Below are 20,336 nucleotides of genomic sequence, written 5' to 3'. Positions count from 1 at the left end.
AAGTGATTCACGCTATGCTGCTGAACCTCAAGGGGACATAAACGCAATAGTAGTGCTAGACACCTCCCCTTGCAGCTGCAGGATCACTAAGGGCGTGATTGGTTGTGGTGCGTGCCTCAAGCCAGGATGGCCGGACGGTACAGGCTCAAAGCAGTCAGGATGCGCTCTTGCAAGTAGTCATGATCGGTTGTTTTTGCTGTTGATTCTGTATGAGATGAGATTTTGTTTGGATGCATGCAAGTATCGAAGTTCTAGTTGACTGACATATGGGCCCATGCACCTTTGCGTGCACCAAGCCATCTCGGCTCGCGAGGGAAGAGAGATTTCTAGGAGGGATACAGGATGAGAGGGGAGCAAGTGAACAAATCAGTGCAGGCATATGGTGCGGTGGGGTAACCAAATTAGATCTAAGTGCATGAAATGATGCCGGATGGCTTTTAGACGACTCCTCCCCGTGCACGAAATGGTGCCGGATGGCTTCTAGGACGACTCCTTCCCGCTACCAATCACGTCCTAACTACTCCTGAAAAAGGATCTTTCTGCAACTCTATCACTCACACGTAGGAACAGAATAACTGTAACTGTCTCTGGTGATAGGCCCTTTTGTTATAATTTGTTGCCTAGAGGAAAGCACCGTCATAAGTAGGAGTAATGCAAAGCTGTGCACCTTTGTTGATCTTAATTAATGAGATTAACCAAACCTAGGCAATTGGCTGGGAAAAAAGATAGTGATGTTGACACTCCCAGCTTAGGCAGAGCCGCAGAGGGGAGACGTTTCTGACCAAATGCGATGGGAAGGAACAGAGGTAATGGTTGGTGGCTTGGTGGGTCCTGAACTTGGAAGACTGGCACTGGTCCAGGTCTCGCTCTCACTCCCACGCCCACCCAAGCCAAAAGAGCGGCCAAAAAACAACACCGAGTGAGTCGCCCAAGCAAATCCAGAAATTCTCACCGCAGCGCAACTCCGCAAGGATTGCAACATTTCCCCTAAAAAAAAAGTCGCTGGAGATGGCAAAACTGGCTGCGTGATTCAGACATCCACTTCCCCAGCAGCAAAGGCTAATCATCGCAGGGGAAAGAAAGCGAATTCCACAAGACTATAAAATTCCTTGCAGCAAGGAAATGGGAAAATATAATTAGTGCAGTGATTAGGCTTACCTGTGGCTAGTGGGGGGTGTGGGATGGGCGCCACCACCACCGCCACTCCACCAAGAAACCCCATCATTCCATATCCATGAGAGATCAAGCAGATGGGGCTAGATGAGTGCATTCCTTGCAAGTCCCAACCACAGCCCAGAAAGCAATTTGGAAAGGAGTGAGGGCAAAGCAACCAAGGTCAAGGGCTTCAGCGCTCAAGGCCGAGACAGTGGAATCTAGGATGATTGCAGGGGAGCTGAGAGGGACAGAGAGAGCCACAACTGCAATCCCCATTTCCCCCACTCAGACTTCTTGGTGGTCTGGTGCCTTTACCTATGTCTGGTTGCTGCATTTCCCACCCCTTTTTTCTTCTCCCCCACAACCACAAACCAAACCCCTCAGAAATGGATATAGAGGAAAATATAAATCAGCGCAGAAAAGGAGAAATCTTCCATACCCTTCTTAAAAGCAAGATTTATGAAGTGGGTATAAATGATGCATATATAGAGGAAACTGACTACCAGAATTGAACTGTTTCCGTTTCTTTTTCTCCTTGCGTTTTGTCCTCATCAAACGCGTGATAAGTAGAGAAAGGGATGTTTCACTTGAGGCTTTCCATTGTGTTTGTGCCTTCTGTGTAGCTTTCAGGAGAATAAAAATTTGCATCTTCTCTCCCACCTCCACTGGTGTTCTTTTCTTCTTCCTTCGTTTTATGCTGACAACTAGGGCTGATCTTCAGGAGAGCCCGTTCTTGGTTCGAATCCTGGGAGTATATGTTGGTGTTCCTGTGCTGCGAACCATCAAGGCATCAACCCATCAGCTCACTGCAAGCACTCTCTTTCTTCCTTTTCTGTTCTTGGTGTTCTTGGTGAGACAGGGAGAGAGAGGCAGACTTTCTTCTTTAGGAGTTGTGCAGTATGGGTAATTGCTGGTTTAAAGGGAATCCATACTTCAACAGGGTTTCTTCCAATGCCACCAAATCAGGTAACACTTTTCTATCTTGGTTTCATGTCTGGGATTGCGTAGCTACAGTTATAACTAAGAAATTTCTCTTATTTGTTTGATCCCTCAATTGAGGCATTAACGTAACTGTTGCTAATTTCTTTGAAAAAAATATTCTCTTATATTTGAAAACATTAGTGTTCAGTGAGCATGGCCCCTGCTCTTGCTTAATCAAACTGCAGCAATTTTAGTACTCAACGTTTAATCTGATCCAATCCAATGATTCTTTCTTTTCCCTAATCTTGACAATTGGTCTTATGGCTATTCCAAGTAATGATCATAGATTTTCTGTTTTGCCATATGAAATTCTTGTTCATCTTTTGATAACTGATTTTACAAAGTTTTCTCAATCATTCCTATATTTCAGTATCTATATATGTCTTGCATATTTTATTTGCTGCAGAATCTCCAAAAATTCAGAGCCCATCGGAGAGAATTGGAAAGGAAGACAGCCAGCTGCCATCCAACCCGAAAGAGGTGGAGGCACTGAGAAAGGATACGGCTCGCAACCCTTTGATAGCATTCACATTTGAGGAGCTCAAGAGGATTACCAAAAATTTCAGGCAAGATTCATTGCTTGGGGGTGGTGGATTTGGCAGAGTCTACAAAGGGTACATTACCAAAGATCTCCGCGAAGGGTTGGAGATAGAAGAGCCCCTGAGAGTTGCCGTTAAAGTTCATGATGGTGACAATAGCTTCCAGGGCCATAGGGAGTGGCTGGTGATTAATCTGCCTTTTCTGAATATATACTGTTAAACGCATGCTTGTGTTAAGCTGTTGTCTTCAGTTTTTCTTTTTGGCATGTTTTGCTTTGATGTTCTCAGATGTGAAGTTTTTGTTCCTGTTTGCAGGCTGAGGTTATATTTCTAGGGCAGCTCTCTCACCCAAATTTAGTGAAGTTGATCGGGTATTGTTGTGAAGATGACCACAGGGTTCTTGTTTACGAGTTCATGCCCCTGGGAAGTGTGGAGTCCCATCTGTTTTCAAGTAATTCTGATCCTATTCTTGACCAGTTGTTGTTTGGCTTTCTAAAGTTTGTTGTCATTTTGTCATAACATTGACTATAGTACATCTGCATAGGGCATTCTGAACTGAAAACTATTACCCCTTCGAAAAGAGCATAAAACTGCCCCTCGCACCTATCCTGAACTAGAATAACTTAGCTGCATCTCTGCATTGCGTCAAGTGGCAGCATTGTCTATTTCCGCATGACCTATGTGGTAGTTTGTATTGTCATTTTGTTCATTTGAGATCAATCACTGTGTTCTGTCAAACCTTTTTGAAATATCTGTACTTGTAATGCAGGGGTAATGGTCCCACTTCAATGGTCGATCAGAATGAAAATTGCGCTTGGCGCTGCAAAAGGACTTGCTTTTCTGCATGAAGCAGAGAAGCCTGTCATCTATCGGGACTTTAAGACATCAAACATATTGCTAGATGAGGTATATTCAGTTTAAATTTATTTGATTTTGTTACACTTTCATATCAGTCTCTGTAAACTAAAATGCAAGAAATGAAGGAAAAATTCACTCATAGTAAATCACTGTCATTAATTTTGTTGGGAAAATGGAAAGCAACGTTTTCTTGCTTATTACCTCTTCTTTTATTCCAAAAAAATACAGGAATATAATGCAAAACTATCCGATTTTGGGCTTGCAAAAGATGGACCAGTTGGTGACAAGTCCCATGTTTCAACTCGTATAATGGGTACTTACGGTTATGCAGCACCAGAGTACATCATGACAGGTAATGTTCTCCTAACAAGGCTAGCTACCACGAAGGGAGTTTCAGAAACAATGACTAATTACTCAGGTTAATGCAACTGGTTGCTCAAAGGCCTTGTGGTCATGACCTGAGACTGAACTTTAAGCAAAAGGAATGAACTCTGAATCTTCATACTTTGCTAGGCGTCTAAATTCAGTACTTGTCACTTGGTTCCATAAACTTCAATACTAGACCAGTAACCAGTGTTGTTCTTTTGCAACTCCAGGGCATCTCACGGCGATGAGTGATGTCTACAGCTACGGTGTTGTACTCCTGGAGCTCCTCACAGGCCGGAAGTCGCTGGACAAGTCCCGGCCGGTCAGGGAGCAGACGTTGGCCGACTGGGCATTCCCGTTGCTGACGCAGAAGAAGAAGGTGCTTGGCATAGTAGACCCGAGGCTTGCCGAGGACTACCCGGTGAAGGCGGTGCAGAAGACGGCGATGCTGGCATACCATTGCCTCAACCGCAACCCAAAGGCTAGGCCGCTGATGCGCGACATCGTCGCTACCTTGGAGCCTCTGCAGCAGCTGGAGGAGAACCCCAGTGACAATTTGGCCGGTGCCACTTGAAGTGCTCACCTCACACAGCTCAGACGAACAGAAATGCCATGTACTTGTTACATAGGGTGTCGATAGTGGCTAGCTAGTGTTCTTGATCTGCAGATGATTTCTTGATTGTTTAATCCATGAAGGCACGAGTTCTGCTGAGCAGGAAGTTAGTATTATGGGCAAGTTTGTGTGTTATCTTCAGTGTTTGTTGCCCACCACGGCAGCTTGCCTGCCACAATGTTTGTAACCTAGCAGTGTGTAGCTCATGATATATGTATGATGAGTCATGTAGTCATGTGTGTATACGACGAGGTTAAAATGCACCCAGGAGGTACATTATGTACAACAAATGCACAGACTCTTCACCCTACGTTCCGCGTGCCAAGGAAAACCCACGCTGATGCCACCTCATAGCTTAACCCATCCATCCAGTAAGCATGCATGCAGGGAATCTTTTCTTGATTCGAAATGAAAAAAATATGATATCTCTAGAACCGCATATCCGATTTTAAATCTGTTTGTAGCATGTTGTTGGAAAAAATGTGCTTAACACAACGAGATCCATGAAGGCTATATTTGATGAAGTTTTTTTAAGTATGTCATTGCAACTAAGTTATACTTTGAGTTGCAAGAACGTCTGCAACCCAATTGCAACTTGATTGTAGCCTATTTAGCACTTGTTATTGATTGTAGCCTATTTAGCACTTGTTACTTATGGTTGAAATTATTTAATACTCAGTTGCAACCCAGTTGCTACTCTAATTGCACTAGATATGTTTCCTACTGAATAGAATTGCAACCAGTTACTACCCAATTGCAACCAGTTACTACTGATTGTAACTAGTTACTACTTGGTTGCAACATGGTTGGTACCGTAGTTGCAACAACGTATGATTGCAACTTAGAATTGCAACTTGATATGATTATTGTGACCAGATGCAAACAATACACAGAGTTATAACTAGTTGCAACTCTGTAGTAGTCCGAGTTGCAATCGATAGTACATAGATATGCAATTCGCTTAAACGATAAAAAAATATATCCATATTGGATCTAGTTTTGTTAAGAATATTTTTTTTGAGACAGATGGAATAAACGGTTTGTGAATCGGGTTACGGTTTAGGAGAAAATTTGTTTCAAAGATTCGAACCAATAAAAGATTCCATCCATACATGCATTTAGGTGGCTTTACGTGCTAGGTGGAAAATATAAATTAATTTAGGAAGCACTCACGGCATGTCTGGTTGGGTGTGCTAGTTGCTTCAACCTAGTGCACCCACTGGCATGGGTGCATTCTATGTATAGGCTACACCCAGGTGTATTATAGCAAAATACTATGTATGTAGGTAGGTGTGTGTCTATATATATTCCATGGAGTGAAAGATTGCACGTTTTTTTTTCTTTGGAACTAAATGGACACGAGTTATATTTGGTCACTGAACAAAACCACCAAAGTGATCACAGCTTTTGTGGTTTATTTGGTCACTGAATCCCACTATCCCACCCACTTAGTCCTAACTGTTATGGGCACAGCGTTGAGCCTATGCTCCTCGCTTGTCATCCTCTTAAGATTATCTATTCAATCACTTCATGTTGTTTCTGGATGTCTCCATAGACCATAGCCACCTCCTCTCAAACAATTTGACTATTTGAGCAAATGTTTACTGTGACATTACCACCTAGTAGGGGTATATTTTGGATGAGAGATCATTTGTCTAGCATCCAGCATCGGAATGTTAAGAAAAGGTTTATGACAAAACCTAAGAGCAATGACAACAATGCAACCACGGCCCACGGAGAGTCGGCCCATTAGTACACCAAAATTACGCCTTGCAGACTGGTTTACGTAAACTTATGAAAATACACCTTCAAAGCCAAAGCGTGGTGCCGCGCGTGCGCCTCGTCATCGCCCCCGTTGCCTCTGCTGCTTCGCTTCGTTGTCGCTGGTCACTTGGTCCGGCCTCGTCTCCGACGCAAGCCGATCCAGTCCCCATTCCCCGAAATCCACCGCGATCGCCTAACCGATGAAGAACCCTAACCCTCCTCCCCCGAGGCCCTCCGCCGCAGGCAAGCCCCCCACGGCCATGGCGGCGCCGCCCCGCAAATCCCGCTGGGGCCCACCGCCACCGGGCGCCGCCCCGGCCGGAGACAAGGCCGCGCCATCCACCTCCGCCGCCCGCACCCCGACCCCCACCCACCCGGCGGACACCAGGCGCCATCCGGCACCTCCCGCGCCCGCCCCACACGCGCCGCGCAACCCCGCGTCCCCGGCGGCTGCGCTCCGACCGCCACCGCAGGCGCAGCCGCCGCCGGCGGAGACCCCTTCCCCGCCGCCGTACGGCTTCCACAACCTCGACCGCCGCACCGTGCTCCTCGCCGACGGCACCGTCCGCACCTACTTCGCGTTGCCCCAAGACTACCCCTTCGAGTCCGCGCCCCTCCCGCCCCACCTCCTCCCCCGCGCCGGCCCGGATCTCTGGCCGCCGCACCAGCCGCCGCCGCCGCAAATGCCCATGCCGATGCAGATGACGCCGCACGAGGCTAAGCGCAAGCACCCCACGGACCAGGACGAGGGCTTCCCGAGGCACCACAAGCAGCTGCGGCTCGACGAGGCGCATCACCCTCCGCAGCTGCCGCCACATGCCGCGGTGGACCGGCATGCGCTCAGGAGGGCGTTCCTCAAGTATGCCAAGATGCTCAACGAGAGCTCCTCGCAGAAACGGAGGTTCCTCGAGGGCGGCCGTGTCCCGTGCCTCGCCTGTGGCAGGTTTGGTGATCCCACATCACTTGCCGCCTTCTTCCTGACAAGCTTTCTAGTATCATTTGTAGTCAAGTTCCTGTGTTGGTTTCTTGCTATTGTTGAGCTCGCTCTTACTCTTTGACATGATATGTGATGACTTCTTCCCTGCTATTATCTAGTTATAAACTGGACTGGCACTGATTATGTTATGTCTGTGCCTGGCTGGAGAATTCTACTTTACAATATTTTCCTGAAAATTTTTGCTGCCAATAGGTCTTTCTTTAGTATGTCATGTTGCATAACTGGTATGCATTTTATCTAGGCAGGTTTCTCCATGTATGCCTAACACACTTAGATATCATTTAGTATACTAGGAGTGTCAAGGTTAATTTTGTCTTCTGTATTGCTTAGTTTTATCTTGTACTAGTGTTGCTTTGCTAGGATGTGTTTAACAATAGATTTTCTGCTGTTTGCTACCTGTTATAATGTCATCATTGCTCCTAGAACTACTTTTGTGTTATTCGGAGTTTTGTTTTCCATTGTAAGAGTAATGATATATCATATTCTAGTGAACTATCACCAGCGCTTGTTTTGTGTCTTGATTGCTTAATTGTATACTAATGAGCTTTCTTATGTATTTTTTCTACCCACTGAAAATTGAGGAAAAGTGGCATTTTAGTGTGATCAGAAGTATAGGGGTGGGCATTCCGTTAGACCGAACTGAACCAATTAGTTCTTTGTTTTTCAGTAATTTCAGTTATCTGAAAATTGGAACCGATCGGTTTCTAAAAATTCTGAAGGCCGACAATTCGGTTCGATTAGTTCGATCTCAGTCTCGGTTATGACCGAACTAACTGCACACGTTCAAATCAGAGCATAAACAGAACACAATTTTCTGAGTACACAGAAAAAATGATGCAAATCACGTTCCAGCAGCAGGAATGAGTTGGATATTAGCAGCGAGCTTAGATCCTGGTAGAACTAGATGCTGGCCTGCAGGGGGTGCCGCGGCGTGCGGAGATCAGGAGGAGGCGCGTGGGGAAGGTCGTACAGCGTGGGAGAGACTCAGAGAGGTGAGGGACGGGGTGTGTGGGGAGCGAGTTAGGGTTAGGTTGGGCTGGGTTTATATGTGCGCTTGCTCTTGGACTATTGGGCTGGCCTGGGCTGGTTGGCTATTGGGCTGCACAGGTTTCTCTAGGCTGTTCTTATTTTGGTTTTTTGGGTTAAATCGATTAACCTAGGATTAAGACTGAATTACCCGAGTTAAATTCGGTTACTTAGAAGCAGAGGCTGAATTTATGACCGGAATATTCTGTTTCAGTTAGTTCAGGTTCGGTCCCGGTTAGTTCAGTTTGGTTCCTCGGTCTGGTTTTTCTGCCCACCCCTATATAGAAGTATAGAATTGCAGTGATTCCGTCTCTGCCTTTTGGCATCTAAAATGAAACTGCACACTGTCTTCATGTTTTTTTTAATGTCCATGCAATTTAATAAGAATAAATCTAATATATATATCCTGCTTCACTTCTTGCGGTTGTGGTGGCAACGGCAGATCGGGTAGATCTGCATCTGCTACTAGTATCTTTGTTCATTGATTGCTTGATTGCCATTGTGTGCTTGTGAGTGTTTTTTTGATGTTGTAGCAGAATTTATTTTTGTTTTATTTTAAGATTTGACATTCTGCAGATTATATATTATGATATAGCCACTTTCAGACTTCATGATTCATTGATTTGTTGAGGCTGTGCTGTGTGTTTTTCAATTTTTCATGGTTGTCTAGCATCTAGTGCAAGAAATAGCCTATCTCCATCCAGGAATACTACTTTATCCTTAATCGCTTGTATCCTTGACTTTAATTTCACCCTCACGCTTTTGTACTTTGTATTACTGTCTTGCTGGCATGAATTATGATCTGAATATTTTCTTTCCCAACTTGGCACCAGTTTTCCGAAGCGTTTACTTGTTACTGGGCTATAGATGGTGCTATCATACGTAGCATACATGCATTTGTTGAGTGTCAAATGCTTTGTGTGTCAAATGATAGCTTTGAATGCTATTTTGTAATTGTTTCTCCTGAGATTGTGCCACTTCATATCCTTTTATTGTTTGTCGTATCATTTATTATTGGTCTGTTTTGCATGATGCCATACAGTATTAAACTTATTCCACGGTTGACATGCTAATTACAATATTTCTAATTCTAGCTTTTTATGTAGACCTTGTTTTTTTGTCTTCTACTGTCGATAACGCCTCGTATGGCTTCTAGGATTAACTTTGTGCTATTCTAGTATTCATACTCAACCCCAATAAGGAGGATACCCCTGCCCACATCATGCACTTCCCGTTGTGTTTGGCCTAAACTGCACACTCTGTGCGACCGCTATGCCTAGTTGAGATGAGCTGCATGTGTCACCGTGTCAGGCCTTCTCTGACCTGCTCGATCTGCAGCACCATACTTGCATTGTGCTGTTCGCAACTAATTGCGCGCTGTTAGGATTGTGAAGGTGGCTTTACTTGAGAACGATGAATAGAACTGCTCCAACAATGTAGGGCCTCATGACAGCTTTGTTAGTAGTGACATCTAGGTAAGTTGAGAGGATGATAAGGTCATAAGGATGATGACTTGATGAGAAGCCATGGCAATAAATTCATGAGAGGAAGGGAGTTGTTGGGTCTTGGAATAAAGTTTGTTAGAAGATAGTTTTTTTCCCTTTTTTTCCGATGCGAGGCACTGCCTCATTCCCATTTCAAAAGAGACGGAAATACAAGCGAGTTTGTTTCAGACAGAGAGCCTAGCTATAAAAGCTAGAAGGGGAGATGGGGGGAAGTAGTTTCATCTAACCTGATTCAAGCTAGAAAAAACTACTAGATATTAGATAACCAGCCTAGGATTCCTAGACTTTGCCCAAGCCTCTTACCATCTCTAGTTCTTCATTGCGGTAGCTACGGTTCTAATGGGTAACCAAACTTCATTGTGGTAGTTCTTCATTGTTAGAAGATAGTTGACTGTACAGTTGCTGCCTAACTGGATGAAAGAAACTAATAGCTTCCTGATGCAGCAGTAGAATCCTTTTTCCCCTCACCTTAAACAGTTTCTGGCAGTTCGTATTTTGATTAAGTTTTCTGATGGTACAGAGGTGATCCTTCCCAAAATATTAATGCACTGCTAATAGGATTTGATTTGGAAACAAGTACCCAAACCTCGGTGCAGACCTCATATAAAACCACTTATTATCCATTACCACATTTTCCGGTGGGAGCTCATAACCATTCTTTATCAATGTACAGTGGAACTGTGGTAAATCCATGGTGTGCCCCCTAGGCTGCCTCATTCCATACAATACTTGGAGCAGCAGAGCTGTCAACGAACCTATAGGAGTATATCGTTTCACCAGTGAACAAATATGTCTAAAACTTTTTTCTCTTGACAAATGTTTCTTTGGCATAGAATCCTATCTTGCTGCTTTCTTATGATACTTTTGCCGTAGACTTGTTTTTGGGATTTGTCAGTTGATATTCTCTCACATTTCTAGATCTTGTTGTACTGTATTTGTAGTGAAGGCTGTGTTTAGCCCACTAGTTTCCGGCTCCTATTCATCGGATTTTAATTCATTTGTGATTGTGGCTGGCCAATGTGCACTCTTCCAGGGACTTTGCTGATGTGCATGGACTTGTCATGCATGCTTACAACCCACCGAATACAGATTCACTTGTTGATCATCTTGGTTTGCACAAGGCATTGTGTGTCCTTATGGGATGGGATTATACAAAAGTCCCTGAGAACTCTAAGGGATACCAATCATTACCTGCTGACCTTGTCCGAGCAAGTAGGGAGGACCTTATTGTGTGGCCGCCAACTGTTATCATGCACAATACTGCAACTGGGAGGAAGAAAGATGGCCGCTTGGAGGGTTTAGGGAACAAAGACATGGATAAGAAAATGACAGGTATATTATATCGCAGCCTTTAACTTATGGGAATTTAGTGTTTGCGTACAAGTGCCTGTGGAATATATGTTTTATTAACACACTACCTACTGCTGCTAAGCAAAGCAAAGCCTTTTTTTTGGGGTGGGGGTGGGGGGGGGGGGGGGGCTTGCTGGATTGTAGAGCAGCTCTTCATATGCTTATTGATCATAGTGCCAACTGCCAAGGCTTGTATTGGCTTGTATAGTGCCAACTGCCAGTACTTGTGAGGTACATGAGCTGTCTCATAGGTTACCTCATGCATTGGCTTGTAGGATTTAAGGTGTGTCGAGGGGGGAGAGAGAGAGGGAGTTGAGGGAAAGAGGCTGTTATCTCACGGTACAATTACTCATAATCTAAAATCTAGTGCTATTGGACAAGTCACATACCATTGTACCGTATATCATTGCGATGGATTTATTTTATTTCCTTCCACCGAGGCACTGGCCCACAAATTAAAGGGACATACTCCAGTTTCTATGAGGCAACTAAAAGACAACCTATTGTAAGGGTTGTCTGTTGAGTCGTATCAATATGACGTGGGGGCTATGTCGCTTTAAGATGGCATCATTATCTTTGCCCTTAATACCTGGTAATTCGTTCGTTCAGCTTGACCTTAGGAAGATAGTGTTGGGGTTGTTGTCTGTTGGGTACCTCTACTCGTTGAGTGTTTGTTAGGCTACAATTAGTTATAGGATCCAATGCTTGATTGGATGGCTTGGTTTCCATTGAATTTGCAATAAGCTAAGAGCCTGTTTGGTAGAGCTCCATATGATTCTGATTCTCTATGGGAGCTGATTCTATGAGAAAAGTGATTGTGTGGCTGAAAGTGATTCTCTTTGATTCTCTAGCATAAACTCTTAAAATCAGGATGGAGAATTACTTCACAGAATCAGGAAAAGCTACTTTTTTCAGCTCCCAGCCTCTTAGTTCGTGTCAAAGAATCACTTTACAGAATCAGCATAGAATCACTTCTCTCTTGAAAACTGTTTGGTAGAGCTCCTGCTGGATTCAGCAGAGAATCAGCTCTGGGAGCTCTGCCAAACTCAGCCTAAATGTAACTAATGCATAGGCTACTGCGCAGACAGTTAGATATTGCATTTTCTATGCAACAATTGTTTGCTGCCTCTTTGCCTTTGTTACATGAACATGCGGCTGACCTCAAGGGGGTCAATTATGTCCTGTCTTGTCAGTGTGACAGCCATACAATCGATCTACTTCAAGCAGATTTATTTGCTCTGTTGATCAGATCTAGAAAGTGACATTTCTCTGTCCAATGTTTTGTGTTGCAAGTTGCAACTTTTCTAGTTAAGGAAGAACTGTAGCATCATTGTGGGGTTCATATCCTTGCTGAACTAAACTATCTGATGTAAGCAAAGTAGGAATGCTATTCAATGCTTAGCTTGTTCAAGGCTGCAAGTTAGAATTAAGCCATATTTGGAGCAGGGACATAAAATTACTCGCGAAGTACCGTTACCCTTTACGAAATCATGCCTCTGCTAAGCACGTCTTTTTGAAGCAATGCCATATATATCACAGTAATACTTGCTGTGTCAATGTCGTATCTTTGTTTTCAGAACTAGGGTTTTCTGGTGGCAAGTCGAAGTCCTTGTATGGAAAAGAAGGGCACTTGGGTTTGACACTTATCAAGTTCGCAAACAACCCAGCTGGCTTGAAGGAGGCTGAGCGTCTTGCTGAGTTCCTTGAGAGACAAGATCATGGACGTATAGGTTGGTCACGTGCGCGTGCCACTCATTCTATAGATTCTGATCAGAACCCTTTGTTGGTTGAGACAGATATCAGGACAGGTGAGAGAAAGAGGATATTTTATGGCTACCTAGCAATTGCATCCGACCTGGATGAACTAGACTCAGATTCGAGGAAAAGGGCTTTCCTCAAGAGCAGAAGAGAATTCGACCCAAGTGATTAGTCTGTAGTCTCTTGTCATAAAGCCCACCTCCATCAGTTTATTTAATTTGCACCGAAGCGTGTATACCTATCTCTGATGCCAAGTCCATAGATTCATGCTACTCTGTGCTCGAAAGATCTTACCTTGAATATAATGACTGCAGCTAGGTGGGTTGTGACCACTTGTTCTGGAAACTATATTTTGCACTAGATGTGTTTTCTTGCAAGTGTCTATGGCTGACTGATTGAGTGGTTATCTGGAAGAGTTCTATCCTCCTATTTAAGTATCTTTTGCCTGATCAATTGCTCTCCATTTTGAAGTGTGATGTTGGTCTTGCATAGAGTATTCCGGGTTGATCTTTTCCATACTGTAGCATTTCCCTTATTTCTTGACTTGACATGAAGATTTAAGTTTCCCTTAAGAAGGTAGTCACTACATATTCCCTGGCACTTCTAATATTGTCTAGTTCTTTGAACACTGACCGTGATGATGTGATATATTTTTGTTTTCCAATGCATAGTGATACTATTCAGTATATTGCTGCACTAGATTGATCGCATTCTTTTGGGCATCTGTGTTTTCTGCATTGCTACCTATATTCTAAAATGCTTGTGGAAATGTTTATGTGGAACTAGAAGATAGCAAAGCCACTTAAATGCCAACTACTGCTATGCTATTTGTCCGAGTTCAGTACTTGTTTATTGGCGAATTGGATTCCACAATTTCCATGGCAATCAGAGATTGAATCAGACAAGTTACTTATTTACCTTTTTATTCGGGGTGGTATATTTTTGCTAACAAAAATATCCTTTGCTGTTTCTGTGTTCCAAAGAGCCTCAAAATTGGATAGGTACTACATTAAGTGGTGCTGATGCCAATTAGAGCTCAAAAGGTCTTTTGTGTGGAAGTGATAATGTAAAAGCCAGATGTTCGACAAAGAAAACTGCAAGCTTAAATGTGTGCTTGCTCTGACTATAGAGATCGATTTGCTCTACAGATTTGTCCATATGTTATCACTAACTGTTCTGCGATGTAGAATAAGATACTTGTTCTTTCAGGTGCTTCATGCGCAGCCATAACTGTAGCTCCATAACAGATAGGCATGGGAAAGGTTTGACCACTAACAGCTGCTTGCTGAATGGTGCGCCTGGTTTTCTGAAGGCTGTGTTGCCATCTCTGGCAGGGCGCTAAACCTGCTGGGTTTACTAGTGTTTCTTGTCAGTGTAAGTGGTGCGGTGTCGGAGCCGGTAATGCCTGTTCTGCTTCCTGTCGTGTGCTGTGTGCACTGGGCGTCTGGGTTCCCCACACGGCTTTTTTTCGTGCCCATCGGAGATGATTCTGTCGGTGTCGCTGCTGGTCGGAAAGGAAAGTGCCACAGGTGAGAGTGCCTGGAGCATAGTGATGGCCGGTGGTGGGGGGTAGATCATGGTTCTGCTTTGCAGGATGCTGTGCTAGTTGCTGCTCCAACGGTGCCAAATGGTGTTGCAGGGATCGCAACATGGGTGCACAGCTGCTTTCGTCTTGTGAATTTCGTTTCCTATTGTGGAGCAGTCTGGTACGCGGCCGAACGTCGGCTGGGCACGAGACTTCCTGGGCAAAGCAGATCCGTGCCGATCTTGTTCGCCGTTGCCATGTCAATGTCCGACCTCAACAGCCCTTGATTGCTTTGCTACTCTGTTTCCTTCTGTTGGCACGGTTCTTTTCTTGGGTTTCCCTTCACCACCCGAGTGGTTCGTTATGGCCACTTTGTGGGTCCATGGATCTTCTATCACGCAATGCTTACTCTACTGAATGGAAATGGGAAGCGTAATGGCGCCGATGGTTACTCTGTTCGACAGATGCGATCCACCCAACTACACGGCAGCCATGTGTAAACGCTGCAAGCAGCCTGCAGCTCCTGTACCCAGCCGATTGGTTTTGCACGGCATCTGTTTATTATTGCTGCCTGTGGCTGGATCCGAAGACCTCGCTCGTCTCAAGAGAAGAGACCTCGTTTGTGGCGTAGTTTATGAGGGAGTGATGCAGGCAGCTGCAAGATGGGAGGGCTGATCCTACATGAGCTAATCGTAGCGAAAACCTTCCCAAAGCTCTCAAATTCAAAGGATTTTCTTAGGTATCTCAAGGAGATTGTATAATGTTCCTGTTGGAAAATGATTTTATTTTGCGTTCCGAATCTATTAATGTTTGGTAAAACGTCATATAGCTGTTACAATCACGACACGAACCATAGCAATAGCAAATTCTGCCTTCAAACAATGCTTGGCATGGCCTACATAACACACAAGCAAACTTAGCCTTGAAACCATGCTTGGCATGGCCTATATAACAAACACAAAAGCAAGCTTAGCCTTCAAGTACCCCCAAAGAGAACAGAAAGCTAAAGAGCTCAACAGTAAAAGAGCAGAGATGGCCAAAAAGGCAAAGGCAAACGCAAAAGCAAACCAAGCAAAACACCTTTGTTTGTAGAAGCTGGACATATTCTATCTTAGCCAGCACGCTCACTGCTCACAAGTCACAACACACCCAGAGAAAAGTCAGAGCAAAATGCTATGCATACTGACAGATTCCAGCTACGAAATTTCACACCACCACGTATTTACAGTCGTTAGATGATCTTCAGAGTTCAGACACCATGATCTGCATGTGGCTTCTAAGTTACTTGCCAAATATTGCAATAGAATTCTGAATACGGTACCCAAAAATCTGTCGTCCGTATGCATCGCAGAGAGTTGCTGCATGCTAGCACGAGTCAATCGTGGTGCTCGTCGTCGAGGTTTGTGGCGGCGGTGAGGCGGAGGAGGAGGTCGGTAAAGGCGCTGACGACGTACTTGTGCGCGCGCCTGTCGTTGAGCGCGAGGTAGCAGAGCAGAAGCTCGTGGAGGCGCGCCCGGTCGCCGCGCCGCCGCGCGTCCAGCCGGAGCGCCGCGGCCATCTCCTCCATCGACCGGAGGAAGTCGGCGTGCGGGTCCGGCGAGTACGTCGGCACCGCCACCCCGGCCGCGCCGACGCTCAGGCCCAGGGCGGCGCCGTGCGCCGACGAGTCGACGATGGAGTTGGAGCGGCCCGGGGAGGAGAGGAAGAACCGGCGCGACGCGATGGCCGACGACAGCCCGGACTCGGACAGCGCGGACGGGTTCTTGCCCACCGCGCCGCCGTCGCGGCCATGGCCGTGTGGCGAGCTGCTGGCGCCGCCGTTCTTGCAGCGTGCCGAGGAGGACGACGAACACGGGGAGGTGGAGCCGCCCGCCGACGTCGAGGCCGCGGACGTGGACGCGTCGTCGGACCCCGGAATGGGCTCCGGCGCCGGTGACCCCGCCGGCGGCCGCCGCAGCCGGGAGAAGCATCCGAGCATCGTCGTGTACGCTTTATTTGCTCTAGCGCGAGTGCTCTCTTGGTTTTGTTTGTTTACTGGGCGCGAACGCTGCTGACCCGGAGCTAGCTAGGAGCTAAGCTTTGGGTCGTGAATGGAGTGTGGAGTGAGAAGCTGGTGTGTGACGCCGGCTGCGAGGAGTTTATAGGAGAAGTGAGGCAGTGGCGTTTCTAGGTATGGCCGTATGGGGGCTCACCTATTATTGGACGAATTGAGTTCAGTGCAAGCTGACAAAGTCACAATTTCTGGTCAAGAAGGTTCATTCTACCTGCATTAGTTAGCACGCAAGTGGCGCCAAAAAAAATTGATCGATAGCTTTTTCCACTTGAGCTATCCAGATTCCAGAAAGAGGTCTATTTTCTCAACAGAACTAGACCACGGCCAGTAAGTAAGAACACAGAAGTATCTACGAGAATGCTACACATACCACCCCTTGCAAACATCTTTACCGTCCAAGAAGCTTTGAGATTCTCCCTGAAGTTGCTGGAAAAAAAATGTAACTTGCTTGTCGTATGCATTTCTTCTCATGGGATCAATAGAGGGCTAGAATTGCCCTCACCTATCCGAGAAATAAAACAAATGAGGATTGTATTAGCACCGCCTTCATCCTCTGTCATTATTCTATCATCAGGGCGCAACGTGCAACTACGGCCACACCTGCATCGGTCGCCTCTTGAATGTTCAACAACCACAATAGCTTCATGGTACAATTACAATTGGCTCTGGTCCAAAATTGACAGAAGTGGCCGGTTACCGTCTGAATTCACTCCACTCGTACGCTCCTTTACTTGCCAGCACCACTGGTCCAGCTCGTACAGACTGTACCACGTACGCCCCCTGTATGTCAGCGTGTGTGTATCGATCAGCGTACGTATTCATGTCAGCATTTTTCACTGAGGCTGAGGCTGTAGTACGCATGAACAACGAGTAGTAAACTTGCAATAACCATCTAGGCGATGCCCGTGCCCCCATGGCTCCATGTGCCCCTCGTACTGCATCTGCATGGTGATGCTGCTGCTGCGCTGATGCTGTCAAGTCCTGTATTGTTCTAGCAAAAGCAAAGAAACCGCGTGCAGAACAGAGGCCTGGGGGCCCTATGCATGAACGCTGCCTGGGTGCGGAGGCGTGTCCATGTGTGGTTGGGTGCGTTAGGGCTCTCACATGGTCTTGCTACCCGGGCGGGCGGGCTCCGGGAGGCAGCACAGTGAAAGATCGATTTGAAGCATTGGCGTGTCAAGTGCCCATGCATAAACGTCGACCAACCACAACGTGTTGTTGGGAAGAAAACATGAGAAGGGAAATGGAGAGCTATCATCCTACTTTATAGCAGGCGTGTTTCATGCGTGCAGCCACACGCCAGAGCGAGGTACTCGTATCCTGTGGCAGAGATGTATTTTTCATTCGCTGCTACATTCAATTCCTTGAGATGAGAAGAAAGTATGCATACCGTGTTCCAAGAAGTTTCGTTCCGGGCTAGCTCGATCGTTTTGTTTTCAACCGATGACGATGAACTTTGCAGGAAAGTATGCTGATGATGATCGCGGAAGCAGGTTTCTTGTCGACGCTGAACCTTTCCAAACTCGGCACACGTACAGCTAGTAGGACGCCGTGCTTACGCAGCAGCGAGGGCAACGAGGCAACAACCGATGATGGAGCGACAACAACGCGTAACGAAACGACGCGAGCCGCTGGAGCACGTACGTCGTCGTTTAAACGGAACCATCTCAACATGAATGGCCGAAACGTACGTGCGTGAGTAGCAGCACACACATGTCACTCCGTTCACGCTCTACACTGCTACACAGTACGTCCGTCCGTCCTGGGGCGATCGATCGACACACGTGATCGCGCTCGCTCGTCGTCGCCCATCCCCATCGATCTCGTCTGCATCTACCGCCGCCGCCGTCGATCGGCGGCGGTGTACGTCGCAGATCATCATCAGCCGGTGAGTGTACTCCGTATAGCTGTCGATCGTATGGTCGAGCAACTGGACCGGATGATGGCCATGAACGCGCGGCCGGCGAAGTGGGGCACCAGATGCCACCCGACCCGGGCGCGGCAGGGCCGGCGAGATCAGAGCTAGCGGCGGAGGGAACGCATGCAGAGACATGATCCGTGTTCCGCGCGGCTGCCTTATCCTCCGATCTCCCCCGCGCCGCCGTGAATTTTTTTGGGGTTTGTTAATTTGCCCGGCGGGCAGGGAGGACGACGCGGTGTGGCCGTGGCCGCCGGCCGTGTACGGGCAGCGGGTTACGGATGGGGGAGTTCCGGCTTGTTGTCTTGCGTCCGGCTCACGCACGCGCCGCGCAGCACCGCTCGGAGACGCCACGCCGCCACATGCGCACGGGGCAGCGCTGGTTGGTCGCCAGCCACCGGCTCGCGCGCGCTAATAAAAGCGCCGCCTCGGTCGCTTGCTCGGGCGGCCCTGTTTGGAGCCGCACGCCGCCCATACAACGCGGCCGGGCGCCGGCCTCGCGGCGCCCGTACCGTGCTTGTACACAGATACTGGTGCAAGAGTAACTTCCTGGCCCGTCCGGCGGGCGCAGCGCAGCAGCAGCCAGCATGCCGCTGACGACGTGTTTCGGCATACGGCCTCGATGGTTCGCTCTTGAAGATGCAACGGCGGGGTCGCCCCCAGCCGACTCCATCGAGCGTTCGTTGCAGCCGGCCGGGGGTACGGAAGAGACAAGGATCCGTGTTCCGGGCTTGTCCCGCGCGCGGCCGTGAATTCTCTGGCGTCTGACGCGCGGCAGGCACGAAGCGGCCCCCATCCATCATTCCTCGTGGTCGTGGGCTTGGCGTATGCGCGCGGGGGCGGATGGCAACACACATCGCGACATCAACACACGCGTGCGTGCACGACGGGTCCGGCCTCTTCTGCCGTTCTGCTACCACCACCCCGCGTGCGCGGCCGTCACGCGCCACGCCACCACATGCTAAGGAGGGCCATCGCGTCGGCTCTGCTCTCCGCGCCCGCCACCCCAACCGCGTCAGTGCTCTGTGCTCTTCACCGACTCGTCCTGCAGCCAGCTTCGCCGTCGCGTTCCGCGGCTCGCCGGATTCAGAGAAGAAACTCTAGGTGATTTTAACTTTTCTTTATTTATATATGTTTGTACCTATACTATATTTAAGTGCATAGAAAATACTATGCCCCTAGAAAAATCAAAACGACCTGTAATTTAGGACGAAGGGAGTAGTACACTGGTAGATTAGCAGGTAGGGAAATTGTAACCGACCAACGTAGCACCCTTATACAGAGTTACTGAATGTAGATGTCTGCACTACGAGGTTCCTTCCACTTCACTACGACCAATGTAGATGTCAGGCACCATCCAATTTAATTCGAAGCTGACAAGCAACTCATTTATACTCCAATATACGACAACCATTGTCCCCGCAGAGTAATCTTGTTGCTGAGTTGATCACTGATGATCAGACAATTAAGCACGAGAGGAACAACGGCACGATGCATTGTTTGCTCTGTCAACATATAAGGCCACTGGCGGAGCTCAGTTGAGACAAAGGGGGCCATGGCCCCCCTGGTCCAACCCAATCTTCATCGAATGAACAGTATTTTTGCTACTGTTCACAGGCGTTTAGTGCTTAATTCCGCGGGTTGCCCCCCTCTGATTTGTTCGTCGAGCTCCGCCTCTGTATAAGGCAAGCGTCCTCGTACACACTCGAACACTCCAAGGTTCTTAACTAAAATAATCAGCATGAGTAATCAAACAGCAGAAGTTAAGTGCCTTTGCAGTCATGCGGCGGGGCCATGTTCATATTTTCTGAGAGTGCACAGTGATGGTAGGGCGGATGGAAGCGGTGGACTCTGTCGGCAGAAAACGGGGGGCCAGGCGTTTGTTCCTCACGTTGATCGCGAGTACCCATGCAATTTTGTCAGTGCTT

General features: G+C 47.2%; 3 protein-coding genes across 3 annotated transcripts; 2 read left to right on the top strand and 1 right to left on the bottom strand.

The window, feature by feature from the left end:
• The first annotated feature begins 1,284 nt into the window (after positions 1-1,284).
• On the top strand, positions 1,285-4,822 carry LOC117840495 (probable serine/threonine-protein kinase PBL16). Its single transcript, XM_034721002.2, has 6 exons — positions 1,285-2,121; positions 2,543-2,859; positions 2,991-3,126; positions 3,445-3,581; positions 3,762-3,885; positions 4,130-4,822. The coding sequence occupies exons 1-6, from the start codon at positions 2,055-2,057 to the stop codon at positions 4,471-4,473; spliced, it is 1,125 nt and encodes a 374-aa protein (XP_034576893.1). The 5' UTR covers positions 1,285-2,054; the 3' UTR covers positions 4,474-4,822.
• Positions 4,823-6,356: 1,534 nt separating this feature from the next.
• On the top strand, positions 6,357-13,257 carry LOC117837952 (uncharacterized). The gene is made up of 3 exons (XM_034717772.2): positions 6,357-7,219; positions 10,838-11,136; positions 12,732-13,257. The coding sequence occupies exons 1-3, from the start codon at positions 6,477-6,479 to the stop codon at positions 13,082-13,084; spliced, it is 1,395 nt and encodes a 464-aa protein (XP_034573663.1). The 5' UTR covers positions 6,357-6,476; the 3' UTR covers positions 13,085-13,257.
• A 2,033-nt stretch (positions 13,258-15,290) lies between these two features.
• Positions 15,291-16,910, bottom strand: LOC117837953 (transcription repressor OFP16). Its single transcript, XM_034717774.2, has one exon. It carries the CDS (start codon positions 16,413-16,415, stop codon positions 15,813-15,815), a length of 603 nt encoding a protein of 200 aa, XP_034573665.1. The 5' UTR covers positions 16,416-16,910; the 3' UTR covers positions 15,291-15,812.
• Positions 16,911-20,336: the final 3,426 nt, after the last annotated feature.

The sequence above is a fragment of the Setaria viridis genome, chromosome 9 (genome assembly GCF_005286985.2).
Source record: "Setaria viridis chromosome 9, Setaria_viridis_v4.0, whole genome shotgun sequence".
Lineage (NCBI taxonomy): Eukaryota > Viridiplantae > Streptophyta > Magnoliopsida > Poales > Poaceae > Setaria > Setaria viridis.
The sequence above is the reverse complement of the archived record's forward strand: the minus strand, read 5'-3'. Positions and strand labels throughout refer to the sequence as shown.

What these genes read in the sequence shown, in the direction of transcription:
- LOC117837952 (XM_034717772.2), top strand. Translation starts at nt 6,477, where the DNA reads ATGAAGAACCCTAACCCTCCTCCCCCGAGGCCCTCCGCCGCAGGCAAG. An exon ending in CCGTGCCTCGCCTGTGGCAG is followed by an intron (nt 7,220 to 10,837) that starts GTTTGGTGATCC and finishes GCACTCTTCCAG; the next exon opens with GGACTTTGCTGATGTGCATG. An exon ending in CATGGATAAGAAAATGACAG is followed by an intron (nt 11,137 to 12,731) that starts GTATATTATATC and finishes CTTTGTTTTCAG; the next exon opens with AACTAGGGTTTTCTGGTGGC.
- LOC117840495 (XM_034721002.2), top strand. Translation starts at nt 2,055, where the DNA reads ATGGGTAATTGCTGGTTTAAAGGGAATCCATACTTCAACAGGGTTTCT. An exon ending in GGAGTCCCATCTGTTTTCAA is followed by an intron (nt 3,127 to 3,444) that starts GTAATTCTGATC and finishes CTTGTAATGCAG; the next exon opens with GGGTAATGGTCCCACTTCAA. An exon ending in CAAACATATTGCTAGATGAG is followed by an intron (nt 3,582 to 3,761) that starts GTATATTCAGTT and finishes AAAAAAATACAG; the next exon opens with GAATATAATGCAAAACTATC.
- LOC117837953 (XM_034717774.2), bottom strand. Translation starts at nt 16,415, where the DNA reads ATGCTCGGATGCTTCTCCCGGCTGCGGCGGCCGCCGGCGGGGTCACCG.